General features: G+C 49.6%; 1 protein-coding gene across 2 annotated transcripts in view; it reads right to left on the bottom strand.

Moving 5' to 3' along the window:
* Positions 1-10,761, bottom strand: part of TAB1 (TGF-beta activated kinase 1 (MAP3K7) binding protein 1) — a 32,701-nt gene extending 21,940 nt beyond the window's left edge. For both annotated transcript variants that reach the window (XM_027070692.2, XM_027070693.2), the window contains exon 1: positions 10,656-10,761. In XM_027070692.2, the coding sequence (XP_026926493.1) occupies positions 10,656-10,688 (33 nt within the window). In that variant the 5' untranslated portion in view covers positions 10,689-10,761. The remainder of the gene's footprint in view (positions 1-10,655) is intronic.
* Positions 10,762-12,265: the final 1,504 nt, after the last annotated feature.

Below are 12,265 nucleotides of genomic sequence, written 5' to 3'. Positions count from 1 at the left end.
TTCTAGGCACTGGGGCCACAGTGCAGGACATAATTGAGGGTCCTTGTTTGAAGCCTCCTTTCTAGGGAAAGAGAAACTTCCAACATGTTAATATAATAAATATTGTATTACAATACAATATTACAATACAATACATATTACAAAATATTTCAGACAAAGATACGAGCCACAGAAAAAATAATTAGGGTAAGGGGACAGAGAGTGATGGTGAGGGCTTTTAGATGAAATGGTCAGAAGAGGCCTCTCCAGGGGCCCCTGGGTGGCTCAGTCAGTTGGGCATCTGACTCTTGATTTCGGCTAAGGTCATGATCTCACGGTTCATGAGATCGAGCCCCACCTTGGCTCTGCTCTGATAGGGTAGAGCCTGCTTGGGTTTCTCTCTCTCTCTCTCTCTCTCTCTCTGCCCTCCCCTGCTCACTCTCTCTCAAAATAAATAAATAAACATTAAAAAAAAAAGAAGAGGCCTCCCTGAAGAGGTGACCTCTGAGCCAGACCCAAATGATCACGGAGCAGTAGCCCTTTCAGAAAGTGGGAAAGGGGCCTTCCAAGCAGAGGAAATGGCATGTGCAAAGACCCTGAGGTAGCAAAACAAGTGTGTGAGGTTTAAGTAAATGCAAGAAGGCCAGCATAGCCTCTGCAGTGACCAGAGGGGAAAATGGTTTGCTCGTGTTCATATATATGCGTGCGCCTATGTGCCTAGGTGGGGACAGGGTAGGGCCTTCCTTCCATGCCACTGAAAAGAGTTCACTGCCAAGGAATTAATTATTTTTCAACGAACAGCTTTGTTGCCAATTATCGCTTAGGTCTTAGGTCTGGTTAGCATGCCTCCACTGTCAGAGACCTCACAAAGGTTGGGCAACTTGGCAAATAAATTTCCCAAAGAATCTTTTTCTAGGGTCTGTCTCCTGCCTGCAACTCAAATGAAACTAAGCAAAAGATTAAGCACAAAAGCATCTCCCCAGTCTGGAGTGTCTCAGGTCCTCCTCCTGAAAAGATGGGTCGAGACCACTATTCAGCACCCTGAAGCGCCACAGCTGTTTCGAAGCATGCAGGAGAAGATGTTCATTCATACTTTTTAGAATCCTATCTGTGATTAAAAATGAGATTAAGACGGGGTGCCTGGGTGGCTCAGTTGGTTGAGTACCAGACTCTGGGTTTCGGTTCAGGTCACAATCTCACGGCTTCCTGGGTTTGAGCCCCGTGTCTGCTTGGGATTCTCTCTCTCACCCTCTCTCTCTGCCCCTCCCCTACTTGCGCTGTCTCTGTCACTCTCAAAATAAATAAATGAACTTAAAAAAAGATAAGATTAAGAGGGATTGAACTCGACCTCTAGTAGGAAATGAACAATACAAATGTGTCACCCGTGATGCAAAACCTGTCATCGATGCTGCAATCACGAGACTCCCTCTGCCATTCCCTAACTCCCATGAGGGTCAGACACAGGCTTCCAGGGACTCGAATCTTTACAACAAATTCATACTTTCCAGCAAAAAGTAACTACTACCCGAGCAACCTGAGCAACGTATGGGCCCCACTTGACACTGTGAGATACACTCTGACAAACACTAATGAGAGGCTCTTTCGAGGAAGGAAGGAAATGAACTAGAGTAGGTGACTGAGGAACTCACCACCTGGGTGTTTCAAGGCACAAAAACAACTCACTCGCCCAATGGGCGCCCGTGACACTGCTCTCAGGGGCAGGCTGGTACCGCGCGGGCCGCCGCAGCCACGCTCAGCTCGCACGGAGTAACAAGCTGTCCCAAATCAGAAAGTCTCCGGGACGGTGGTCCACCTCCTGACAAGCACCCGGTTCTTCAGACAGGATTGATGACTAGTGCCCGGACACCTCTATGATGTTAAGTGCTCGTCTTTTAAAAAATGATTTTCATGTTTTTAAATTTTATTTTTGAGAGAGAGAGACAGAGCACGAGCGGGGGAGGCACAGAGAGAGAGGGAGACACAGACTCCGAAGCAGGCTCAGGCTCTGAGCTGTCAGCACAGTGCGCACACGGGACTAAACTCATAAACCGTGAGATCGTGACCTGAGCCGAAGTCAGACTCTCGACCGACTGAGTCTCCCAGGTGCCCCTAAGAGCTCTTTTTGAAATGTGATTTTCATAATGATGAGCTAGTAATATTTTGGAAATATAGTTGACTCTTGAACAACGCAGGGGCTGGGGCACCAACCTCCTGCGCAGTCAAAAGTCTGTAACTTTTGAGTCCCCCAAAACTTAACTATTAATAGTGGCTACCTTCCACTGGAAGCCTTACCAATGACATAAACAATCAACACATGTTTTGTATGTTACATGTATTGTGTACTGACTTCTTACAATCAAGTAAGCTGGAAAAAAGAAAATCATAAGGAGGGGAGCCTGGGTGGCTCAGTTGGTTAAGCGTCTGACTCTTGGTTTCGGCTCAGGTCACAATCTCACGGTTCGTGAGTTCGAGCCCCATATCCGGCTCTGCACTGAAAGCAGAGAGCCTGCTTGGGATTTCTCTCTCCCTCTCTCTCTGCCCCTCCCCTACTTGTGCACTCTCTCTCTCAAAAAAAAAAATAAATAAAATAAATAAATAAACAAACATTAAAAAAATTAAAAAATAAATAAAAAAAGAAAATCATAAGGAAAAGAACATACATTTATTTATAGTACTATGTTTATCGAAGAAAAAATCCGCACATAGGTAAATCACTGTAGTTCAAACTCATGTTGTTCAAGGACCAACCACATATTATTTCATTAACTGGCAACTGGTGTTCAGGTCAATGGCTGTGGATTCCAGTGCTATTGTTTATTTAAGGAGAGTCTTTGTCCGTTGATAATCACACTCAAGAAAACAGTACTCAATGGACACTTTCTTAACCTGCCAGTCGGTACTAAAGCCAGCATCTACTGAGTGGGGGAGACACAAGAGGCATTCTCGTTAAGATTAGAAACACTGCGAGGATGCCCACCTCCTCCGGTACCTAACACTGAACTGGAGGCGTGAGCTCATGCAATTAGATAAAAGAGGCAGAGCAACGGGGTGCCTGGGTGGCTCAGTCGGTTGAGCGGCCGACTTCGGCTCAGGTCACGATCTCAGGGTCCGCGAGTTCGAGCCCCGCGTCGGGCTCTGGGCTGACGGCTCGGAGCCTGGAGCCTGCTTCCGATTCTGTGTCTCCCTCTCTGTCTGCCCCTCCCCCGTTCATGCTGTCTCTCTCTGTCCCAAAAATAAATAAACGTTAAAAAAATTAAAAAAAAAAAAAAAAAAAAAAAGAGGCAGAGCTTAAGAACCGGAGACGTACAATTCCCTCTATTTGCAGTTGATGGTATTTGGAAAACCTAAAGAATTAATTTGAAAACTCAAAAGAAGTCAGAAGGGTGGCAGGATAGAAAAATCAAGACACAAAACCCAAGAACCTTCGTACACGTAAAGAAGAGATTGGCATCTAGCCTCCGCGAGAAAATTCCCGCTGGCTGTTAGGCTGTTCACTAAAATGACGGTCTTTTCCCCCTGCGGTTCTATCCAGGTGGTCTCCCCCAACCGCACTCCTATAGAGGATTTTTTTCAACCTGAATTGACTTTAGCGGGATTATACCCTGCTGCTTTCATCTCAGCCTTCCAGCTTGTTGACATAATTTTGAATCTCACCCTTTCACAGATTGACAACCTCACTCAGCTGTCTATCCTGTGCAGCCAAGGCCTTCTAAGACACAGCGTTCTGCGTGATCTCGAAAAACCTGTGACCAGAACAAAAGGCGTGGGAAGCCAACCTACTTCTTGCAGGAGGGTGTCTGCACCAACACAGGAGGGAAGTAACACTTCCCCCAGAGGTCTGCTCTACTTGAAAGGCCAGATGTATTCTGGGGACCCCAAATGAAGAGGCTACTGACCCCAGAGGTACAGTCGCACAAACAAGCACACACTTTAGAACAAATCGACTATTCATAAACGTGAAACTTGCTGAGCAAAGTCCTCCTTATTTCACACAGGCACTCTTTAAACATAAAGTTCCCAGCCACCTGAGTTTGGGTGGCTATTAAAAGATTACCCAAAAGTAGCTTAAAATGTATCCACAGTGAGTGAGGCAAGGCCTCCCCTTTTCTGTCTTTCCCAGCCCCATCCACCTCCAAAGGCCCTGCTCAAATCCAACGGGAGCCATAGGCCCGTGTTTCCCAAACCTCCACCATCTGCTCACTATCTTCAAGAAATAATCTGCTTCGTAATTTTTCTTTAACCTGCCACATTTTCTTGGGGCGCCTGGGTGGCTCAGTTGGCTAAACGTCTGACTTTGGCTCAGGTCATGATCTCATGGTTGGTGGGTTTGAGCCCCATGTAGGGCTCTGTGCTGATAGCTCCGAGCCTGGAGCCGGCTTCGGATTCTGTCTCCCTCTCTGTGTGCCCCTCCCCCGCTTGTACACGCGCCTCTCTCGCTCTCAAAAATAAATAAATAAGCCTAAAAAATAAAATAAAATAAACTGTCACATTTTCTTTTACTCAAGTGACTTCATTTTGAACACAAACTTTTTCACTATTATAAGCAGAAAAGGAGTATTACTTGCTGTATCTTGCAGATAATAAAAAATGAAAACAAAACAAGGTTATTAGATTCCAGCTGAACCTACTGCCTGCTGTAGACTCTGAGTTGGAGCCCTGTTCTCTCTGCTTAAAAAAAATTTTTTAACGCTTATTTATTTTTGAGACAGAGACAGAGCATGAACAGGGGAGGCTCAGAGAGAGGGAGACACAGAATCCCAAGCAAGCTACAGGCTCCGAGCTGTCAGCACAGAGCCCGACGCCGGGCTCGAACTCACGGACTGTGAGATCATGACCTGAGCCGAAGTCGGACGCTTAACCAACTGAGCCACCCAGGCACCCCCTCTCTGTTAAAAAAAAAAAAAAAAAAAAAAAGCAAGGGTAGGATGCCTGACTAGCTCAGTTGGTGGAACATGTGATTCTTGATTTGGGGTTGGGAGTTTGAGCCCCATGTTGCATGTAGAGATTACTTAAAAAAAAAAAAAAAAGCGGGGGGGGGGCACCTGGGTGGCTCAGTTGCTTAAGCATCCAACTCTTGATTTCGGCTCATGTCGTGATCTCCCAGTTCATGAGTTCGAGCCCTGCATCGGGCTCTGAACTGGCACGTCATTAGGATTCTTCCTCTCCCTCTCTCTGCCACTCCCCCCCTCGCGGTCTCTTTCAAAATAAATAAATATAAACTTTTTTTTTAAGTGTGGGAGAAGACTTGCAAGAATCAGAAAGGTGCTGGGGCACCTGGGTGGCTCAGTCAGTTAACTGTCCAACTTCAGCTCAGATCATGATCTCACCATTTGTGAGTTCAAGCCCCGCATCAGGCTCTGTGCTGACAGCTCAGAGCCTGGAGCCTGCTTCGGATTCTGCATCTCCCTCTCTCTCCGCCCCCTGTTGCTCGTGCTGTTTCTCTCTCTCTCTCAAAAATAAACACACATTAAAAAAAAAAAAAAAAGAATCAGAAAGGTATTAAGGATATATCAGGACCAAACCAAGTCTTTCTCCTGACATCATCAGAGTGTGAAAGAGAACAGAAAAGCACATAACTTGTGTGCTATATAACAATGACTTTCATGCCAGCACATACCAAACCTCCTCATTGTATGTGTCCCAGACTCAGGGACAATGCAGCCCAAGGTGCCAGGGTCCCTTCCCTGAGAAATCTATCCTGGTGGCTCACTACACATACTGGTTATTAACCATTTGGCCTTCCGGCAACTCTCATGCTGTAGCTTGGTACTGTTGTGTTGTTTTTTTTTTAAGTGTATTTATTTAAGTAATCTCTATAGCCAACGTGGGGCTTGAATTCACGGCCCTGAGATCAAGAGTCAGGTGCTCCACCAACTGAGCCAGGCAGGTGCCCCTGTTTTATTGTGGTTTTTGTTTGTTTGTTTTTGTAACCTGGTATTATTAATTAGCCACTGATTCCAAGACATATATTTTCTATCTTTTAATCCCTGAAGTTGGTGTGTTTCAAGTTAATTGGCAGTGGGTTTTCTTTCTTAGTGGTATATAAAATAGTGATGGGTCCTTATCATTAATGGTGTCTTAGATCCAATGACCTATGGACCATTTCTCATATACTTGTGAGCATTCCTTGAGAGGAAGGACCTGCTTGGAATGCAGTCCCCATAGGAACTCAGACATTCCATGACAAATGGCCAGAGAATTCCAGGAGGTTGTACCCACATAGGAGTATGAGAGTACCTGGTCTTCCCCGATTTCAGCAGTGGCCCCGAAGTCCCTCTGACACTGCTGTGGCTGGGTGAGTTACCATCCTGTTGTCCCAGCTCTGCCCACTCCACCGGGGATTAGCCATGCCAAGCATCCAATGCCGACTCCACCCCACTGCCAAGTCTCTTGCTTCCTTCCTCCACATGCCTGAACAATTTTCGGAAAGGCCGCATATTTCCTATTCACACAAACCGCCCCCTTCCCCACCCCCGCACACACTGACGCATACCTTCTCCACACCCACAAATGCCAGGCCTGCCAGCACCAGTGGCAAGGGGCGCCTGGGGAGCCAAGACGGGAGCCCCCCACGCTCACACAGCCTCGTCACAGAGCCGCGTAAATACGCACCTCGGAGAGCGTGCACCCCTGTAACTCTTTGGTGGGTTACAAGTTAATTTCTCGGAAGAAATTTAACACAAAAGGCAGTAAGAAAGAAGTCTGTTTCAAAAAGCCTAATTTTGACTTGATTGTGTGAGGGAATTCCCCAAATTCGTATTCTGGCATGAAAACTTTCTACAGTGATCCAGTTGTACGGACCCAGTGAAGGGTGTCACAAACACCTTGTACACATGTATGGAAGCCGCTTCATATACATATGTTACCGCGTCACATAATAGGCCAGAAAAGTCCCCACAGAGATTCATCTCAAACTCCTGGGCAGCAGAAGTGGATAAAGCACGGTTCCAACTTCAGGCCACAGCTTGAATATCAAATTATGGTATGAAAAGGCTGAGTGTTTTTGTGGTGAAAGCACCCAGATTCCTTGGAGGCAAAAAGGAAGCTCAGAATGAGAGAATAATGCCCCCAGGAAGATGGCTGGTGGGGGGGGGGGGGCAGCTGTTCTTTCTCTCCCAAAAGCTGAAAATACCCGGTGCCTCCTGCCATCTCTCTTTCTGAATGACCCCCTTTTCCTTCCCCACTTCTCTGGGACCAGCTCGACCCCTGCCCACCCCCCCCCCCTTTCAGCAGGCTTTTCATCAAAGGCCCTCTATGTTTTCATCACAAATATAGTCCTAATACATGCTTAAAGGGGCTGCTAATAATTGTGGGGCAGTTACTGTGTGCAGCAGCAGCTGGGCCACATTCTGACGGCGGAGGGGACGGCTGTGGGTGATGGCCTAACGGATGTTTTTATTTTCATGGGTGCGTATTTATTATGGATGTTAGAAAAAATATTTAGCCAGCACCTGTGACCTCATGGATGTGGTCGCTCGAGTGATGTTTCTAAGTGAAAAAAAAAATTAATTTCAAGTCGATTTTCATTTTATGACTAAGTACAGCAAAGCACAGGCAGAAACCACACTCTTGATTCTCCCAGCCCCAAATGCGCTCCAGGGTCCCTCATCTCGGTGAAGGGCACCGCTGTTGTGCCAAGTGGAATCCTGTAGTCCTTCTTCCCTCTCCCTCTGTCACGCACCCCACATCGGATCCAGCAGCAAATCACACCCACTCGTCCTCCAAAACACAGCCAGAACCTGCTACTTCTCCCCACTCCTCTGCCGTCGCTCCTGCCTGGACGCCCGGGAGCGGCACGCAGCAGGTCCCAAGCTTCCACTCTCTCTCCATTCAAACCTGTTTTGACACAGGCTCTTTCTCCAACCACAAACCAGATCGCGTGCTCCTCCTAAACACTGCCAAGTTTCGGGGCTCCTGGGTGGCTCAGTGGGTTAGGCGTCCGACTCTTGATTTCGGCTCAGGTCATGAGCTCCTGGTTCGTTCGTGCAAGCCCCGCGTCCGGCTCTGTGCTGACAGTGCGGAGCCTGCTTGGAATTCTCTCCCTGCCCCTCCCCTACCTGCTCTCTCTCCCTCTCTCAAAGTAAAGAAACAAACATCAAAGCCAAAAAAACACCAGCAAGTTTCACAGTACACTTAGAATAGAGCCTAAAGAAGTCCACACCAGGGTCCACAAGGCCCCTTGGCCCTTGGTTACTACCACTCCCCCAACACGCTCTACTCCAGCCATGCTGGCCTCCGTGATGCTCCCCAAACACACAAGCCTCTGCATCCCTCTTCCCTCAGGCAGGAGTACCCCTCCCAAATCCCCTACTGCATCCCATCAAATGGTGGGAGGTCTCATCCAAATAGTCTGTCTAAAATGGCCCCTCTGCCCTTCTATGAAGCACCACCTGACGCTATAGATATTATTATATCGTAATCTGTATTTATTCGTTGTTACGGTCTCCCTTATCAGAACACAGGCTTCACGGGGGAAGTGTCCCCCATACCCACACAGTGCCTGCCACAGAGTAAGAGCTCAGTGACACTTGAGTGTTCAGAACTTAAGGCGCCACTTCATGGCTGGACTGTGACTATGCTAGGCTAGGGACTGTAACGTGTGAGTTCATTTAATTCTAACAACACTCCTGGGAGTCCCTTCGGCTGGGAACCAAGGTTCGGGGATGTTAAGTGACTTGTCCGAGTCCATTCGAAACCTGTGCTTTTTGTGAGGCCGTGAAGGACCCAAGTTCCTCGGAACACACCAAGCTACCTTCAAAAGCTCTTCTTCTGTTCAAAAGACCTTTTAAGGGGCCACGCTGCCTGGGGACCTCTGCCATCTGGATACCCGTGAGGGTATCCTTGGGTGACAGCTACCCGACCTTGTGTGGTAGCCCTCACAGCCATCTGCTCAATGACGGTATCTGAGCTGATCTAACCACAGGACAGCGGAGAGCCGGTCAGCGAGCCACACACACTGCCCGGACACTCAGACGCCCTGTGAACAGGGATGTCTTGATCACCATTAGGATGGGAGGGCTCTCGTGTGGACATCACTGCCACCCCCTGGCCTTTCATCACGAGGCTATGTGCTTAAAGCTGATCATCCATCTTCCAAAGATTCCATTACCACCCAGAACACGTCCCGGAGCTGGCAAAGCCTGGCTTCTGTCTAACCTGAGTCCCCTGGGCTCCATCACACCTAGAAGAGGGGGAAGCTGGAAGGCACTCTCCTCAGCAAGCCGAGTCCCTCCAGAGCAGTTACCGCTTCCAACATTCGCCACGGTCCAGCCCAGATGTCTGGAATTTTTACAACAGGGAAATTTATACAGGGGCCCTGCCCTCTGGGAGCTTCCAGAGCAGAGGGGCCAGGCCCACTTAACTCAATGACAAGGCTGACCTGCAGAGCGCCGGTAAAAGAAAGGCGCGGCCAAAGGTGTGGAGGGGGAGAGAGCAATCCCCACAGGGGAGCCCTGGGAATTGCTGTCCCAGAAGAGCAGTTTCAAAGCCCATCTACACAAAGCCTGTCCTTAGTATACAGCACTGAAGGTCACCCTTCCCCAATTCTTATGCTTTAAGTCCCTCAAGGGCAGGGCCAACGGCTGCTGTAAGGCCAAGGCCAAGCACTGGACAGGGCTACAAATGCTTTACTATTTTACAAATATTTACTGAATGCCTGGCACCTAGTGGTGGAAAGAGCTGGTGACACTATTCACTGTGGATCACGAGTACAGGAGGCAGGCAAATCCACAGGGCAAGTACGACAGCTTGCCACATCTGGGGTGGACCCAGGGGACCAGCACCCTGCGGTGGCAGGTCCGATGGGGCTCATGATGCCAAGATGTGTACGCATCCATGTGCACGTGTCAGGAGGACGCAGGGGCTGTAAGACACCAGCGACAAATCCATGAAGGTCCAGACTGGGGGTAAGGGTGAGTCTCGGGACCATCCTCCCACTGCCTGCTTTCACCTTACAGTTAAGGAAACCGAGGCATGACCAAATAGAGCCAGGACCAGGACCCAGGCTGCCACTCGAGTCATTCCTCCGGTATCACCTGGAGGTTAACCCCGTTCCTGGAATCAGGCAGTCTGATGTTAACCCTGACTCTGCCACTTACTGGCTGTGTGGCCTTGGGCAAACGACCACCGTTTGTCCTCATCTGTGCCTCCGTTTCCTCATCTGTCAAACGGGAATAAGAGTACCCACCTCCCAGGGCTGTGATGAAAATTCAGCTTATAACGTAAAGCAACTGGCGGAAAACCTGGAGGGTGATGAGCGGTACGCCACGGGCTGCTGCTGCTGCTGCTGTAACTTATTACCGCACGGCTGCTCAGCGCCCAGGGTGGGCTCACCGCCCCGACTATCTCCGCCACCGCGCGCCACGTTCCCTTCCGGCCCCGGGACGCTCCCCACCCTCGACGCGCCCCTGACGCTCGGGGTCGCTGCGATCGCGAATCCCAGCCCCTGACCGCCCGGAGGCAGCGCGCACGCGCGGGCTACGCGGGGCCGCACGCGCCGCCGGCCTCGGGAATGAGGGGGGGGGGGCCGGCCCCGAGTCGGGGGGGGGGGAGGGCAGCGGCTACACCTCGTCAGCGAGAGGGAGGCTGCCCAGCGGCGGAGAGGGAGCCGCGCCTGCACCCGACAGGCCGCCCCCTGGGGTCCCAACCCCCAGCCCGGAGAGCGGGTCGTTCCTCACACTCTGCAGCAGGCTCCTCCTCTGCGCCGCCATCTTGGAGGGACCCCCGCGGGTGAGCCCGCCTCCCAGCAGAGCAGGCGAGAAGGGCGGCTAGAGCGGCCTGAAGGGGGCATGCTCACAGCGCCACCCCACGGCCAAAGCGGGATGGGGCCGTGAGCTGTCTTCCCCTTTTTCTGTCCTGGGAGGAAAAAAGGGAAGGCCTCCTTCCCTACGTGATTGCGTCTCGCCAATTTTATTTGCATATTTTCTCCAGGATGCTTTTCAGGTGGGGCTCCTAAGACACCAGATTTGGGTTCTTCATGCACTCATTGGGAGTGGGGTCCGGTGAATTATTCATTCACTCGGTAAATATTCGTTGGGTGACCATGCCTGGCCCAATAGAGATAAAGCAGCAAGCAAGACACCCTCAGAAAGCTCACCTTTCAGTTGGGGAGGACATCGTTTGCGTACATAAATCATTTCGAGCCGGGCTAAATGCTAGGAAGAGAAGTTTATGGATGTGGCATAGGAGCGTAGGGCGGGTCAGGCAGAGGGGACAGCTAGCACACAAGGCAGGAGAAAAGGGAGCATGTGAGTGTGGGTTCAAGGAAGCATGCGTGTCACACAAGGTCTCTCTGGCTGGAACAGAGATGGAGGGGGAATGAGATGAAGGGCCCTGGGGTAGGTTCTGACCTTGCCCAGCCCTGGGCAGGAGTTGGCCTATTCATGGGGAGGACAAAGGGAAGTTGTTGACTTCTGAGCAAGCCACAGACATGATCCCATTGGTAGAAAGATCCCTTTGACTACTGTGTACAAAACAGATGTTATGGGGGTATTGGAGTGAAGACCAATTAAGGGAATGTTGTGCTAGCTCGAGGCAAGAGATGATGGTGGTTTGAGTCAGCTGCCCCTGTCAAGTGGATGGATTTTATTTAGGAGATGAAATTGTCAGGGCTTGATTTGTGGATTGGTTGTGGTTGATGATGGAAAGAGATTTGTCAAAGATTCAGCCAGATTTCTGGAAAGAACAGCTAGAAAATCTTGGGGTGGGGGGAGAAGGACTGAATGACCTTGAGTTCAGTTTGGTCATGTTGAGTTTAGGTGCTTTTAAGACCTGCAAGAAAAGAAGTCAAATCAGTCCTGAGATCGAGAGGACTAGAGGAGACTGACGAGGTTTTGGGGTGTTGGGTTCAGAGCTGACAGGCAAGAAAGAATTCTGGAAGACGTCTTTACTGCAAAAAGATGATTTTATTCAAGCACAGGGACAGGACCCGTGGGCAGGAAGAGCTGCATGGGGTCGTGCAAAGTGACTGCTTATATACTGTGGAGGTGGGGGAGGTAAAGGCAAAACAAGTTTCTTAAAGGGATTTCCATTTGCTAAAGAGAATTTACAGCTTACTGGAGGCCCAGCTCTTGTCAAGCTAAAGTTGGTTTTCCCTCTAGCAAAGCATTATCATTAATAGTAGGGAGCTCCTGAAGATTAGGCTATTAATGGCATATTTGTAAACTGATGCAGACTCTTAGCAAACAAATTTAGCCATTTGTTTTCTGTCCTCTCCTTTGTCTTAGGCATCCAGGAATGCCTGAGGAATATCACATATCCCACTTTCGGGGGGGGGGGGGGGGGAGGG

This window comes from Acinonyx jubatus, chromosome B4 (assembly GCF_027475565.1).
Source record: "Acinonyx jubatus isolate Ajub_Pintada_27869175 chromosome B4, VMU_Ajub_asm_v1.0, whole genome shotgun sequence".
In the NCBI taxonomy this organism is placed as follows: Eukaryota; Metazoa; Chordata; class Mammalia; order Carnivora; family Felidae; genus Acinonyx; species Acinonyx jubatus.
Note: the sequence above shows the minus strand (reverse complement) of the source record. Positions and strands in the feature narration are given on the sequence as shown.